The 16,766-nt window shown below is 50.0% G+C and overlaps 1 protein-coding gene across 2 annotated transcripts in view; it reads right to left on the reverse strand.

Annotated features, from left to right (window-relative positions):
• The window catches only part of TRAPPC10 (trafficking protein particle complex subunit 10), a 67,790-nt gene extending 60,009 nt beyond the window's left edge, over positions 1-7,781 (reverse strand). Inside the window, exons 1-3 of one of the 2 annotated variants that reach the window (XM_040483792.1) lie at positions 7,617-7,781; positions 7,339-7,420; positions 2,954-3,089 (exon numbers count right to left, since the gene is read on the reverse strand). In XM_040483792.1, coding sequence (XP_040339726.1) covers positions 2,954-3,089; positions 7,339-7,352 — 150 coding nt within the window. In that variant the 5' untranslated portion in view covers positions 7,353-7,420; positions 7,617-7,781. The remainder of the gene's footprint in view (positions 1-2,953; positions 3,090-7,338; positions 7,421-7,616) is intronic. The other variant, XM_040483791.1, reaches the window with a different exon arrangement.
• Between the last annotated feature and the right edge of the window lie 8,985 nt (positions 7,782-16,766).

The following is a 16,766-nucleotide window of genomic DNA, read 5'->3' on the forward strand; positions in this document are numbered from 1 at the left end:
TACCAAAACTGACAAGCAACTGAAACAGACCCGTTTCCACAAAAGGGATAGAGAAAGCGATCAAAGAGCGATCCCACAGGAAAGCGCCAGGTCCAGAAGGTGTCAAGGGAGAACTCCACCAAACCTGAGAGACTAGACAGTCCCAGAGCCACATAAATTGTCTCACAAATAGACAATAAGTGAAAACTTCCAAATTATATTTACAAAGCAAGTACAGTATTGCCACCTAAACCTGATAAAGATAGCACCAAAGAAGTTATAGACCAATCACTTGTGACCACAGACGCAAAAAACCCTGAATCAACAGACACTACTACCACATTAAGAAAACAATACTTTGACCAAGCGTTATTTATACCAGGAATGCAAGTACAGCTCAAGAATAGGAAATCCATGAATACGATTCAACACATCCATGAATTTAAGAGGAAAAAGCCCATACGACTGTCTCCATGGAGTCTGAAAAAGGCTTTACCAAAATTCGAGATGTATTCCTAATGAAGATCCTTGGGAAAACAGGAGCGGATGGAAGCCCCTTCACGTGCTCATGGAAGTTTGCGTGAGTCGTGGGGCCAGCTCCCTCCTTACTGGGCACACACCGCAGGCAGCCCACTGAGGTCAGCAACCAGGCGACGATGCCCACGACCTCCACTACTCCTTAACAACGGGTCCAGACAGACAAAACGAACCCGAGGCATAAGAACCGAGAAAGAGAAGACGACACGATAGGATATGTGGAAAAGCCCCAGACTTTGGGCCCTAGAGAATCAGCAACAAAACTAACTCAAACAATAAGAGAAATCAAGGTTAACATCAACCTTGTTGAAAAAAATCAACAGCCTTCATATACACAAAACAAACCAACTAGAAGATACAATGAGGGAGAAAACCCCACTTACATTAGCAAAAAAAAGGAAAATCTTAGAAATCTGACAAGAAACCATTAAAATCTACAATGGAGAAAAGTACAAAGCACTTCCAAAGACACAAAAGTGGACTTACACAAGCAGAAAGACGCCCCTCGCTCGGGGTCAGACGTCCGGGCACCTGGTCTGCCGGCCAGGCAGGAAGACACGCCGTGAACCCGTTAGCCGCCCGCGAATAGTCACGGACGCCTCGGCAGCTGTGTTTCTAGCTGTCGCGCAGGTACAGCGATGCTGAGACTGTGTCTGCACGTGTCAACCGTGGTGATGCTGTCCAGAGCCACGGGAGATGCAAACACGGCATGGGACTCGGCAACAGAGAGCCCCGCGGGTGAGGCTCAAATCGGGAGGCACGGGTGTCAGCCCACGGTCCCTCAGACACACGCTTTCCTAGCTCTGCCCGCCCAAGGGCCACAGGCACCGACACGCCCTCACTGCCAGAGGCCTGAGGGCTCGCTCTGCAAAGAAATGGCTGATTCCAGGACAAGGACAGCGAAGGCAGGAGAGCCCGGGATACCGTGCTGTGCTGGAAAGTTCAAGACACGTCCCTGAAAAGGACACGGGGCCAGCCTACAGTGACCCTCCCTGGCCAAATCTGGGACGACCTGAGCAGCGAGATAAGCAAGGATACCTGATGACAACATCTTATGAGACAGAGGTCCACGCAGGCTCTTTCCTGGAGTGGAGCACTGGCTGATCCGTTCGGCAGAATGTGTTTGTGGCCCCAAGGAAGACCAGTTCAGAGGAATTATTGTTGGGTGCTCAACCTAAGCGGGAGAGCCGGACGAGGGGCAAGATAATCCGGTGGTCTCCGTGGCCCCCCAGACATAGCTTATTAGTGGCAGGGGAAAACACTAACTACAGCATGGAGAAACTTGCCACCGCGCAGGCGTGGAGAGAAGGGGCAGTTAGCACCGCGGGCCCGGCACGGCCGTCCGTGGGCCTGCTCACAGGGTGGGCCCTTGGCTGAGGCCTGGGAACACGGATCGTGGGATGGTTCCCACCACCACGTGACCGGAGGGCCTCACGGGGCCCGGGCTCTATGGACAAATACGGCCTGTGCTGAACACCTGTTTGCCCTCTGGGAGCCTAGAGTTTTGGTACGAGGCAGGCAGAGGGTGCCCACGTGCCCAGACCCCAAAAAAAGCCCTGGGCGCTGATCTCTGACAAGCTCCCCGGTGGACATCTCCCACGGGACGTCATGCTCACTGCTGGAGGTATAAGCCCACCCTGCACGACTGTCTCCACTGGGAAAGGCTGCAAAACAAAATCAGCAAAGGCAAAAGGGTCCAGGCATAAGCTTCTAGTCCTTTCTTATTATAATTACAAAATGCTACCTCTGCGTGCTCACGTTCAAGTGAAACTGTCACAACGTGGAATGACCTATGTGTGCTATTTATCATGAAATGCTTGTTTTATTAGAGCCGAAACAGACAGGAAGAAATGACCCACAGGGTGTCCTCTCAGTTCAGGGCACAAGAGTTCTATCAAGAGTGACGAGCTTCCTTCTGGGCTCATACACACACGATTGCAAAGTACACGTAAGGGCTGTGACGTCGAGCGTCACTCGGGTAGTCGTGGAGCGCCCGCTGTACGGGCACCACGGTGGTGGGGAAGCAGGGCCATCCCCTGCCCTCAGAAAGCCTACAAACCAGCAGGGGAGACCAACAAGGATTACGAAGTCAAGTAACCACCTGAGAGTGAACGTGGGGAGTTTGGAAAAGGAAGCTCGGAGTCAATATTAACAATACCTAGAGGCCACGAGGGCGCGGGGGGCTCACAAGATCTCCAAACACAAGAAGACCGTACTTGGTGATGACCAAGAGGGCGACGCACTGGACCAGAGCAGAAACACGGAAGGACGAAGCCAGACATTCGGCTGAGGAACGGAGGAGAGAGCACACCAAAACAGAGTACGTTGAAAAGTCAATTTGATTAATTAGAGCCGCCTGAACAAAAGCTAGACCCGTGAATTCTGAATCCTGCTCCAAGGCATTTTCTCGTAATTGTCTCCCTACAGAAATACTTACACAGCATTCCGTCCAATAAATATGAAGAAAGGGGAAAGTGAGCAGAGCTTTGTTTCCATCTTTGGGTAGCAGCTCCTCTTTGAATTGAACGAAGTTGGATTCCAGGTGAATCATCTTTGGAGCACGGCCATAGGACCTACAAACAATTTTTAAAACGTCACTGAGGAAAATGAAGGGTGTTCAGCAGAAAGAAAAGGGAAAAATCCGCCAGGAACTGTAACCACATCCGTGAGTTTGGAAGTACACATATGCTATTAGTCCTGAATTACAGCGATAATATTCTGTCCAAAAAGACTCCATAAATTATCTCAACAAGGCTCAAAATTACGTATCAAAGCTCCCTCTCCATAAAGTCTGTCCTTTTACTCAGTGGCACACACAGGCTTCTTTGCAACACAGACTTCTGAGAAAAACGGCTTTTACTTAAGAGTTTCACTATAAAAAGAAGTTACTGTTAAAAAAAAAAAAAAAAAGAGATTCCCAGAAGCGCAGTTGGAAGATATGAAAGCTTTAAGCCACACACATACTTGTGTGATCACCTGTATTATCCAAAACAGAGGACGACTGGTGGCAGAGAGCTGCCCCCCACCCCCCAGGGAGGAGGGACAGAGGAGCCCCGGAAGGCTGCAGACACCCAAAGAAAGGCTATCAGGGCATGGGTGCCAGATCACTGCGCTTGTGAAAAGTCCACCATGCTACGGGTATCTTTCCTCCACACTTGGATTTTCCACCCCTAGAAATCCTACAGCTGGATTTTGTACGTTTTGTTCAATAAAGAGTCTACGTGTAATAAACTGAAACTAACCACATTTAACATGATCATGCGGATGCCTGACCTTGTGTATTTTCTACCTGCGGGCTCACTCTTCCTTCCTGTCCTTCGGGAAACCAATCAAATTTTCTTTTTCCATCCTTTTTCTCTGCTGGTTCGAAAGCTTAACCATCTATTTCTGTCCTCCTGTTTGTTACATTTTCATCTTTTAATATGCATACACTTTTTTCTTCTAAGACTAGAGTAAAGGTCTCTCTTCTCCCTGAATACATCAAGTACTTTCTTCCCTCTGCTTCTTCCCCACTTCTAAAGTTTTAGATTTTTTAATTTTTAAAAGGGCTGACACCTTAACTTCAGAAAAACAGAAAATGTTTTTCTGACTCATTTACCGGCAGCTGTGCCTTTCATCCTACGAATTCTGGGTTCGTTTTCCTGCCTGTTGCGACGTGTCCTTTTATTCCTTCAGGGTGGGAAGGTTTCCGATCACACGTGTCTGAAAACGTTTCTATCGTTTTTCTTTCTTTCCCAACCGGCGCCACGTCATGGCAAGCAACGAACACAACATCTGAATGGCGCTCGGGAGCAGACACACGTGGCCTGGTGCAGCCAGAAGTGACAGATCCCGGCCCCAGCTGGCTCCCAGCCCTTCGAGGGACAAACCTTCTCAGTCCCACGGCAGCCGGGCCCACAGGCAGGGGCGCCGACTCGGTCTTCCGTTCCACACCGGAGTCTGACTCACACAGACTCGAGGTTGAAAGGTGTCTTCCGTGAGTACTTTGAGAAGCGCGGTCTGCCCCGCTGCATTTGCAGTGTCGTTAGAGACCGGTGTCCTTGTCCGTCTGTTTGCCCGGCACGGCTTCTGGTTTGCTCCGGTCGGCTTTCACCCCACTGGACTTTCAGTGGGCTCCAGCAAGCTTCTCATCTGCCTCGGGGAACGTGGTGCCTGCCCCCGGTTCTCTAGCCTCTGCTCCGACACCTGTGGCTGTCCCCGCATCTTGGCGTGTCCTTGGGCCCCGCACCTGTGCTCTCGGCACCGAGCCCCAGCTGCAGGGCGACAGAGCCCCGTCCTCCGGCTCACCGATGGCTCTCCACCACACACCTGTTCACTGCGTCCAGTAAAGTTCCGGCTTCAAGTTTAGATCCAAGATCTACTCAATTACCTGTAAATTTTCATCAGAGCCACCTGTACCTACTTTAACGTGTCAAATGGTGTCCAAAAGCCTTTCTCTCTCTCACACAGACAAGCGGCTGCCTGGCCCAGCCTCCTCCGCCTCCCGGCTGTGCTCGCTCCCTAGAGCTGCTCTCACACATTAGCACAAACCCAGACGCTTAACACAACATTAACTCGCTCGCATCTCAGGAGGCCAGAAGTTTGAAACCAAGGTGCTGGCAGTGCTGGCTTCCTCTGGAAGCTCCGGGGGAGGCTGCGTTCTGGTCTCTCCTCCCTTCCAGCAAACGGTGGCGGTCTTCCGCTGGCAGACCCACCACGCCAACGGCTGCCTCCACCCCCAGCGGACTTCTCCTGTGTGCCTGTGTCTTCTCAGGACACCTGTCACTGGATGTAGCGCCCACGCTACTCCAGATGAGTAAAGAGCCTTCTTCCAAATAAAGTCACACTCACAGCTTCCAGATGGACCTGTCTTTTGGGGGCCACAATTCAACCCACTGTATCTCCTCGAACGCTCTGAGACAGGATGTCCGACCGCCCGTGACAGGTGCAGGCCAGGCTCCGCCTGCCCGTCCGTCCTCTTGCGCGCCCCGCACCCTCCCGACGGCCCTCTCGCGGGCGACGGCCACCCCTGCCGCGTGCTTCCCCTAGTGTTAAGTGTGTGCCACTGCTCACGCTCGAGCAACACACTCGGGCTACAGCGGCTCAGTGACGTGCCCCTGGTCTCGCGGCATTCTTCATTTCCCGAGCCCACGGTCACCATTTCTAATCCTTCCCAAGCTCTCCGGCAGAGCCGGAAACCCAAGGGCCACCCACACAGTCAAGCCTCAGCTAGCCCGGCGGTCCCTTTCCCCGGCTCACGGCCCTCAGAAGGCCTCCTGCTCCCATCGGGAAGGCACCGTGGGAGCGCGTGGGAGCACGCTAGGCCTTTTCCTGGGGCCATCGGCCCGTCCCGAGGAATTCTCCACTCTCCTGCCTGGGGAGCAGGGGTGGGGCCTGAGCTCCGCCACGACGTGGCTGCCCCTGTTCAGATCCCGACCGGCCGCTGCCATAATGGCACTTCTCCCCGCTCCGCGGTGCCTCGTCAGCAGAGGTGGGCGTCCTCTGTCCCGCAGAGGTGGGCGACCGCTCCCTGCCCACGCCCCGCCTGCCCCCTTCCAGCGCGCCCTTGCCTTCGCCCGCCACCGTCCTGGGCCCGGTGACCTGCTTCCCTGGGAGCCGCCTCTGCAGACACACGGGCTCGGCCTTCTCTCCCGAGGCCCCCGTCTCTCTTCCTTCCCCGGGAAGGTGTGGAGTCTCCGCTGCACCGGGGCGCCCCCCCCCCCCCCCCGCCCGGCTACGTGCCTGCGCCCTCCTGCCTCCTCAGCCCTTTCCTCCGGCTCAGGGAGGCTCGGGAACACGAAGAGATGAGCACACGCTGAATCTACACAGTTTCTCCTTGTCTCCTCGTAAGCCCTTTTCTTGCTTCACGGACACACCTCTTTTATCTTTCTGGATGTTGGAATAACGTGCATGAGAAATCTTCTCCAGATACGAATTCCTCCTCCGCCGAATCATGTCTCTCATGGACGGCGCTGGGCCTCCTCAGATGGTGACCGATTCTCCCATTTTCTATCTGCCCTTTACTTTAAATTTAGTAACACATTTCCTTCTAATGCTACAGGCGGACACAGACACGAGCCCAGAGCCCGTAGAGAGCCCTGGTGAGTGACACCCAGAAAGCCACATTCATCTGCATGGTGTCAGGGAACACACACTCTGGTCAGTAAGAAATAATGCAGTGACAGTGACAACCGGGACTTCGTGAGTGTGAGTGACAACCGGTTAAAAGCAGATTACCCGAACTAGCAAGTCAAAATCCAAGCATCTTCCAGAAATAATACATCTCATCTCGGCAGAAAGAAGTTTCCCAATGAGATCATTCAAACGCCAACCATTTCTCCGACCAAGTCATGAGATGAACAATACACAGGCAAGGGAAAACGGGACGGCTGATCTGGTTTCCCCCCAATTTTTATGTAGCATTTTCCATAAACGTGCTCATCCTTCAGAGAGGAGCACAGGAGCTCAGGGAGGAGAGCGGTCCTGCTGAGAGCACAGGTGAAGGCGACACCTTCCGGTGCCGTGCGGGGTCAGAGTGCAGGTCTTGTTTCCAAAATGCCTGTGTCTTTAAGACACTCTAAGCCACCAGGAAGAAGCACGCACGTCATTCCTATAAAAGAGGGCCCTGAACTCAAAAGATCAGTCTTGCTTCTACCACCCTATGTCTCGGTAACAAAGCCAACACACTCCTTAAAGAGTGAGGCCAAGAGATTTTGTAACATGTTCAGTTTCGTTCCAATACACTTTAGAACTTAGGCTTTAACTTTGACTACCTCACTTGCTCACAGAAATGTCTAAAAAGTGAAGAGGGAGATAAAGCCAAAAAAAACAAACAGGCCACACCTTCTCCATTCCATCGGTTCCCTCGGAAGCTGCTGGGAAAGCGTTGGATAAATAGAAGTAAATAAATTCTGATCCCCAGCACCTACAACAGGAATAAAGAGAAAGGCAGTTACAACAGTTTTAGGTGAAAACGGGCAACATGAGCTCTAGAATTTATTGAGTTGCTAACTGTAGACAGTTTTAGATTTAGCAAAATGACATCACAAAACAAAATCGTTCTATACCTTTAAATACTGATCCCAAAAATAAAAAACGAGTAAATAAATAACTGATCTCACCTGACACCCGTAACCCAGCTTCTCCCTTACGGCACCTCCACGAGGCAGGGACCCCTTTCCCCACGCAGAGAATGAGGATCAGAAAAGCGGAGCGCCCTGCCCAAGGCCACGGAGCTCAGGAGAGAGGGAGCTGGCTCCCTCCAGCTGCCTCCCGAGCCCGTGATCCACAGCCATCGCTTTCCTTGACTTTGTGAGACCAGCCGCAAACGCCGTGCAGAAAAGGAAACCCTGAGAAGTGAACACGCATTTCTTCACTGAAACAGACTCGATATGCATCGACACGCTGGCAGGAGCTAAGACGTACGGCACAGTGTCCGTGCACGTGACACACACCACGCCCGGCGGGCCTCACTGACCGCTCATGCCGGCAAGCACCCGACCTCACCGACCGGGAAGGTGACATGCAGGCGGCACGTGAGAGGCCGAGGCGCTCGGGCCACGGGGCTGCGGGCGGGGCCTAGTTACGAACCGGGTGCCCGACTTCGGGCCACACGCTCGGGCTTAACTCGGCTCTGTCATCTTAGCCCCAACGCAACGGGAAGTCCATTAGCTCTCATTAAATCATAGCACGACCACATCATTCCTAAGCTACAACAGAACCTTTTAACGTAGATGACTCAAACTCTTACGCTCGAGGATCCTCAAACTTGAAGCAAAACCATTATCCAAATGGCTTTCGTATTGATCTTAAGGAAATCATTGGGAATTGATGCGGGCCATTAACACAGTTGCTTGTTTTGCTATCGTGAACATTAAAAAAAACAAGACGAGACCAAACAAAACACCTCCCCCAAACCATGGAACGGTATCGAGTCCCCGCTGAGAGGAGCGGTGTTTCCGGGCAGCGGAGCATCAGGGGCGGGGGCGAGGGGACCGGACACACGGGCGCTGACAGCCTGACCGCCCGGCCCCGGCTCCTCGCCAACGCCACCTACTTAATCAGCTGAGTCAGCCGGGGGACACCGCCACCCTCCTGTGCCTCCGAGGGCCATCTGCGAAGCAGGAAAATAATACCGAGGGCTGCGGCCACACAAATAACCTTGAACGAGGCCTGACACAAAGTATTTTGGGTTCCTCCTACTACATTTTTTGTTAAAATAAAAACAATTTTTATGTTTTACATTCAGTTGGCAGCCACCTTAGAAATCATTAAAGTAAGAAAATATTCAGTTAGCAGCACATTTCTTACCGTGGACTGCCATTCCTACTGTCTCTCTAGAAGGTTCCAAGATTAATGTACAAAAATTACCACTCTTGTGCTAACACGGCAGTAAGGGCAACCACACGGAAGCTGTCCCCTGTCTCACTGGTGTTCGCCCGTCCTCGTCCCAGAGTCTCCAGCGGACATACATGTGGACACAGAACAGAACGATGAATGCCCCTTATGCCCCCCCACCAAGTGAGCTCCCAGGAAAATCCTAACAGTAAAACTCATGTAAATGGAGACTGTAATTTTCTTGAATTCTCTCATGGAATAAATCTTTAATTTGTGTCCTAAATTTAATTTTAAAAGATTACAGGTCAACCAGCACAGTAACTGTGGGCTTAAATGTGACCAGCTGACCTCAGTGCCTGTTCTGAACTGAACTGTGTTCCCCCACAAAAGTCACGTTGAAGTCCTAACCCCAGTGGCTCTGAATGGGACTATATTTGGAGATCAGGTCTCTGAAGAGGCAATTACGTTAAATGACGTCTTTAAGGTCTCCAGGCCCTGATCCCATCTGACTGGTGCCCTTCTAAGAAAAGAAAATGTGAACGCACAGAGAGAGACAGCAGGGATGTGACAAGATTGTGGGAGGACAGAGAGAAGACAGCTGTCTACGTGGCAAGAAGGGAAAGCCTCAGCAGCAGACCCTACTGAGACCTTGATCTTGGACTCCCGGCCTCCAGAACTGCAAGTTTGGGTTGCTTCAGCCACAAAGGCAGCCCGAGCAGACAGAACCATGCCCCCCGATTTACATTTGGAGACCAAATTCTTCTAACCCACTGAGGCTCTAGCTACACTGTGGAATCAGAATAGAGAAAAGCTACCGTGATGTTCCAGAATACACACCTATTATCATAATTCTCTTCCACCTTCAGATCGAGGGTTATGAAAACCTGCGATGCCCCCTGAAAACGGGCTCTGGAGAGTCAGAGCACGAAAAGGGGAAGATAGGAGTTGAAGCTAAAACTCTTAAAGAATGAAATCTCAGCTAATGTGATAAGTAATCAGCAACACATACTTTGTAGAGTCCCCAAAATAGCCACAAAGTAGAAAAGGCCTTAGAGCTTTGAGGTCTGAATGGTAAGACAGAACGTCCAAGCTGATGTTTCAACTTTAATCCCATGAGCAACAGAGGGAGAAACACCAAGGATTCAGTTCTTTGAAAGTAGCTACGGGGGCACCCGGGGGGTTCAGCCGGTTGAGGGCCGACTTCGACTCAGGTCGTGATCTCAGCAGTCTGTGAGTTCAAGCCCCACGTCGGGCTCTGTGCTGACAGCTCGGAGCCTGAAGCCTGCTTCAGATTCTGTGTCTCCCTCTGTCTTCCCCTCCTTCACTTGCACTCTGTCTCTGTCTCTCAAAAATAAACGTTAAAAAAATTATTTTAATAAAAAATAAATAAATAAATAAAACATTAAAAAATTTTTTTTAAGTAGCTACTAAAAGCAAAAATGAGGCTTAAGACTGATGTGCTCAAGTTTAGAGAACCGTGTTCAGGAAATTGTCCTGTTTACTTTTCCACCCTGAGAACCCTATTAAAAAAGTAAAGTCAGGGGCGCCTGGGTGGCGCAGTCGGTTAAGCGTCCGACTTCAGCCAGGTCACGATCTTGCGGTCCGGGAGTTCGAGCCCCGCGTCGGGCTCTGGGCTGATGGCTCAGAGCCTGGAGCCTGTTTCCGATTCTGTGTCTCCCTCTCTCTCTGCCCCTCCCCCGTTCATGCTCTGTCTCTCTCTGTCGCAAAAATAAATAAACGTTGAAAAAAATAAAAAAATAAAAAAAAAAGTAAAGTCAAAGTATTTATTGCAACAACTAAGATCCCTGTGGGGGGGGGAGGGGGACGGGGGAGGGAGGGGGAGAGAGGGAGAGGGAGGGAGAGGGAGGGAGAGAGAGGGAGAGAGAGGGAGGGAAAGGGGAGACTTCAAAATAATTACTAAGGGTAATTCAAAGCATAATCCCATTAACATAAACCTCTCTCCCTGCGTGTGTGACTACAAGTATGACCCCGCTCTCGTCACTCCAGGGGACACGTGGAGACAGGAGGACTAGGGAGCACACAGTGGCCCCCACACCCATAGGCGGCTCCAGGGGGCTGCGGACCACAAGTCACCCTCTGCGCAGGGTACTGCCTTGCCGGCAGGACCCTGGCAGGAGGGGGGAGAGGAGCATAGGCACAGGAGCCACTCAAATGTGAAGGGAAACATTGGGACAGTCACCTTGCTCTGAAGACAGGGCTGTAACCACCCGGGGCGCCGCCCAGACCCGCTGAGCAAAGTCCAGCTCGGACACCCCTAACAAAGGCAGGCAGAGTCCCAGGCTTCTGATTATATGAACCTGTTTTCTTATTACTTCTGCCAATAGTTAACCGGATTTTCTGTTACATGCTGTAACATGTAACATGACTGGCCAGACCTTCATTATTTCCTGAACTATGACTGTATTCTGAAATGTTTACAAGTATATATTTATATGTATTAATCATGTTATTCAAAAGTTTTTATGCTAAAAGCAGATAGGAACTAACTAAACACAGAGTGAAAAAGAATTAAAAAATATGACTTCAGTGATTTCAGCATAAATGGGTCTTTTTCAACAAACTCAACATTTTTCTCAGACCTTTAAAACAGAAGGGCTTGGGAACTCAATTGTAGAGAAAGTAATTAGGAACTTATACCACCATTAAAAAGACACGAACGTGTCCAATTTACAAAATATGACTTCAGAAACAGATGTACCACTTCGATTTTAGATCACCAACAGTAGGAAAACAGCTATTTTTGAAACAGCTCTAATCTTCAAAGAAGTCGATCACAACTAAAAATAGAAACCTGTCGGCTACAGTCTTTTCTGACCCAAGATGCTGTCACCGAGATGAGAATCTAACCAGAGCTTAACAGCAGGCCCAGATGCCCCACCCCCCCACCTGACGACACCACGCGAGCGCCAGGCCAGCCGCGAGCTGCCCACACAACCCTAGACCACTTGTCCTACAGCAACCAGAAGAGCCGCACGACATTCACCTTCAATCACGTTGAGCACGAAGCCTTTATCTTAGGTCCACTACAACTACAAAGTCACAAAGTTATTTACTGTCCAAATTTTTGAGACTCAGATTCTGAATTCTTTCCTTCCTTTCTTTCTTTCTTTCTTTCTTTCTTTCTTTCTTTCTTTCTTTCTTTCTTTCTTTCTTTCTTTCTTTCTCTTTCTCTCTTTCTTTCTTTCTTTCAAGAAAGAGGTGAGGTCATGACCTGAGCCGAAACCAAGAGTCAAAACACTTAACCAACTGAGCCACCCAGGCGCCCCCAGAGTTTTCATTCGTAACAGTGGACAACAGCTGGAACAGAATCAACGTTAGGTTGACACTTACAGACTAGAGGACGTCAGGATGCCCTGCTTTGTGCAAAAATGCCTCAAACAAGGCCAACAACTGGCACTTTACCCCCTGGAAGTCTCCGTCCAAAGCAAACCGTCCCAAGGGGTTCTATCTGAGGGACAAGATCACAGGGGTGTTTGCTTTCTGCATTTCAGGAATGTGGGATGTCTCAACTAAAATAACATAAAGGTATTCTCTTTACCTAAAAGAAAAACGCCCGTACCTACCTTCAGAAAGCTATAAATCTGATGTTCCTACGATGTTTATGCAACAACTTTTAAACGATGTTAGGACTCAATTACGACAGGAGGATTGAATTTGGCACTAAACGGTCTACAGAAAAAGTTGCATAAATTACCAAATGTGGTTTGAGTACTTCACAGCTATAAATTATGCCTCAGGGGAAACACAAGGCTAAATTAAAAGTTACTTTCAGTTGGGAAGGACACGGGGTTTTCACACTTGTAGAACCATTACTTCCCATGATTTTTTTTTTCCCCGAGACACGTGGGAAGGGCATTTCGGAATCTACGTCACGGTCCTGCCTTCCTCCGCCTGTGAATACGTTCCCTCACACGGCAAGGGTGCAGCTAGACAGGGCTGCTCCCCGGGTGATCTTAAACAAAGAGATTATCCCCGGATCCTCCGGGAGGGCCAAGGTGCTCACAGGAGAGTATTCAATGGGGGAGGAGGGAGGCAGCAGGGCCAGAAGCAAAGAGGTGGCATCCTGAGAAGGACCCAACTGGTCACTGTTGCCTCTGAAGGCGGAGGAAGGGCCGTGAGCCGAACAACGTGGGCAGCCTCTAGACGCCGGAAAAGGACAAGGCAACGGATTCTCCCCCGGAGCCTCCAGAAGGAATCAGCCCGGTGGCCCGCTGATTTTAGCCCAATGAGACCCACTTCAGACTTCTGACCTCCACGACCCTAAAATAATATATTGTGCTCTTTTAAGGCACTGAGTCTATACAATTTGTTACGACACCACAAGAAAAATTAAAGCGCTTAATTTGCAACAACGACAAATTTTGCAAAATACCTTTCTGCTGAGGTTCTAGGAGGGCTTGCTAAGCTACAGGCGGTTTGGCACCAGGTGAGAGCTGGCTACAAGAAGTCAGAGAGGGGCCGTCCATTTACTGTCCAAACACTGCACAGTGCACCGGGGACACCCTCAGCACTGGGCACACGCGCTCTGCACTCGCAAGCCGGCCCGAGGAGAGAAGGCCACTCCGCAAATGGAAACTGAGGCCCGAGCAGGTGCATCTCCCTAACCTGCCCAAGGTCAAGCAACCAATAAGCCTCAAAGCTGGGACTGACTCACCTCCAGACAGCCTGGCTCCGTGCTCAACACTCTTCTCTACGGCTCTGGGTTGCGTCTCTATTTCTTAATTTTATTGTGTGCTGATTAATCTGCAGACAGGCTCTGTCGATGCTGCTTGACTGAAGATACAGGTTCCAGGAGACCCTTCCTTCCCTCAACAGCGAACATTTCTGTCATTTGCTTACCAGTTACCAGCCCTTAAACATGCAAAGCTATGAAATCTTAACACAGAAGTATAAAAGGATCGGGACACTATAACCATGAGAGAGTTGCAGAGAAAAACAAAAGGTTCAGCCAATTTGCAGCTGATGGGTGGCGTCCCTCATAATTAATACGTGTATTTTCAAGCTCAGTATTTTTAGTTGCAGATTGATGTTGGGTAAAAGATCTTAAATAAAGCTTTTAAATATCTGTTGACACAAATTTCTCATACAGTATAATTTTTCTTCAAATTCTTTAGTATAATCTTAGTAAAGGGAAATAGTAACTTCTGCAATAAAACACTCCTCTCACTTGATCTCAAGCTCTCGAAGACGTCCAGATTATTTTAGCCTGTTAGCAAAGTGGGTGTCCTCGACAACCTAACGGGCAATGTCTTATCTTAAAAGCATTAGACTCAGCCTGCGGGACTCCACAGGTTCCCGCACGGACGGGTGGCCAAGACGGACGGGTTGTAACTCAACGTGAACGAGTGCTGGTGAGAGACCGAGGAACCTGCGTTTGGAGGCCTGGGTGTCCCCGCTCTGAGGACCTCCTCGCCGGGATACTGGAGGCTGCCAGCTGTGGGGTGCCTGGCCTAGGGACGGACGACCAATTTCGAGGCCCTTCCAAGCGAGGGATTCAATGATTCTACCTTTGAACAAATACGTCAAAGGAAATATATAACGTATCTAGCCTTCGCCTTACAGAAAAATCTTCAGAAAGAGCCACTCTTCGGGTTTGCGGTTAACGAACGCAAGCTACGGTTCAGCAGCCGGCAGCATGTTCCCGTCTGAAAACGGGGGGCTGAAGAGAGAGCACCGTCAGTGACCCGAACACCGCATGCACTTGCCCACAGACCATACATGACTCCGTTGCTCAACAGCTTTTCGGAGAACGGACTTTCAAACGGACGATAAAAACGTCCAAGGTCACAAGCGGGGAGGTCCCGCCAGCCCGTTCAATCCTGTGTAAAGCATGTTTGCTATACTTCCCGTACCGTGTCAGCACAGTAATGAAAATTAATGAATGCTTCAAACCGGTAGCTCTTTCGTGGGGAAGCCTAATGTCAGATGCATAATCACAGGATATAGAAACCCTCCCCCGTGGTCCTCCCCGAGTATCTGCACATACAAGGTTTTCACATTTGGGGCTTGGAAGTGGGGAGTGAGGTTAATGAGAAAAAACAAAGAAGATCCAGAAGTCATTCAGATTCTAGAAGCAGAAACCCAGGTGTAGTCTGTCCTGTAAGATGGGCAACTGACCCCTCGCTTCAGCGTATAAACTCTGCCCTCCCTTCATCGCGAGGCGCGTGCTTGGGAAGCAAGTGAGCCCTCCCTCCCACAGCGCTGCACCACAGAGGCCAAGCGTAAAGAAAAGCAATTTCCCACAGTCAACACGATGGGGATGACAGAGAGCTCCCTTGTCGGCTCGTCCGCTGTCCTGCCAAAATACAGACGTTAAATCACGAGTCGTGTATCCTGCCCCTCCAGCACTGGAGTTCAAGGTACACCCACTGCACCCCGCTCTCACCGCTGTGACATGTGCACGTGGCCGCTCTCCACGCGGCTCTTCTCTCCCCCAGCAGCCGGTCTCTAGAACAGTTACCACCCCGGGTGTGATCAAAGGGGAAAAGTACAATCTACGCTGGCAGTAATCGAGTTGTGTGCGGCGGGAGAAAGCAGGAAAGGAACCACAGCCAATACGCAGAGACTACGCACAAGACATAAAGCCCCAGAGTCGCCTTCCTTTTTGACACGAAGACAATTTGGCACACGCCAAGAGCGCCAAAAGGTTCGAGTAAACAATTCTAACCAGGACAACAGTCCCCTTCTCCGGCATTCATGGATCGAACACGGCCTAAAACTCAGGAGATGAAACATAGACAGGAGACTGGATGAGTGCATCTAAATGAAGAGCACTGAAGAGTTAGCCCTTGTCGGTTTACATATTTTTAAATAAAGAAAACATGGAGAGGTGGCTCAGTAGGTTAAGCCTCCAACTCTTGATTTCGGCTCAGGTCGTAATCATGGTTCGTGGGTTCGGGTCCCACGTCGGGCTCCACTTCGGATTCTCCCCCTGCCCCCCCTCTCTCTCTCTCTCTGCTCTTCTTCTGAATATGCACACACTCTCAAAATGAACCTAAAAGAATTTTTTTTAGTTAAAAAAAAAAAAGAAAAGAAAATACGAAATGACTGTAGCAGTCTGAATCACACACAGCATTTACGAGTTCAAGAGATCATGCCTGCCACAGGCCTTGCCCCTGCTCTGGGGCTTTGGAGACAAGGGCTCCTAAAACCGCTCTTCCCCTAGGGTTCCCAAAGACCACCTTCTCAGTGAGGTCCAGCTGTAGCTTCCAAAGGGCGCACCATCATGGAGGGGAATTTGGCAACATCTAGCAAAATCACATGTTTTCCGTAGCCCCGGCAATCCCTGAAGGGATCTATCCCAACAGACACACACACAAAGCTGTTTGATTCAGGACTATATGAAACAGCAAAATACAAAACCATTTCTCTCCCCGGATAGGGGCCAAGGAGAACAAACCACGGAATGGCTACATAACAGAGTTCTGCGGGACTGAAAACACCAACAGGAACGATCTCCAGGAAATGTTGAGAAAAAAAGCGAGGGGGGGAATGTGTGTGTGTGGTCTGCAATCTCCTACCCAAGAAAGGGAAGGACAGATACGCATGAACTTTTTTTATGGAAGGAGAATACTTGGAGAAGGAAGGGACAGGGTGGAGCGGACCCAAGTACACACTGCCTTCTTGTCCATGTACCTTGCTTGGAAGATACGATTTTGAAAGCATGTAAATATTTTACATTATTACAAAATAAGGTTAAACTTCTAAAAAGCTTTCCCTAAAAACGTCAGAAAAAAATACAACAAATGAAGTTAAATGTATGCTCGGTGGGCAGTATAAGTACCAAGAAAGAAGTCGGACAAGGGAGGCAGTCCGACTGCGCTCCTAGTGGGATATATCAAAACATCAGAGAGCTATTAAAAATGTTTTAACTCGGAGTTCACGAGTCACTGTCGACGGCTGAGTGAAAGAGA

This window comes from Herpailurus yagouaroundi, unplaced genomic scaffold, assembly GCF_014898765.1.
Source record: "Herpailurus yagouaroundi ecotype Mexico unplaced genomic scaffold, PumYag 162, whole genome shotgun sequence".
Taxonomy (NCBI): domain Eukaryota; kingdom Metazoa; phylum Chordata; class Mammalia; order Carnivora; family Felidae; genus Herpailurus; species Herpailurus yagouaroundi.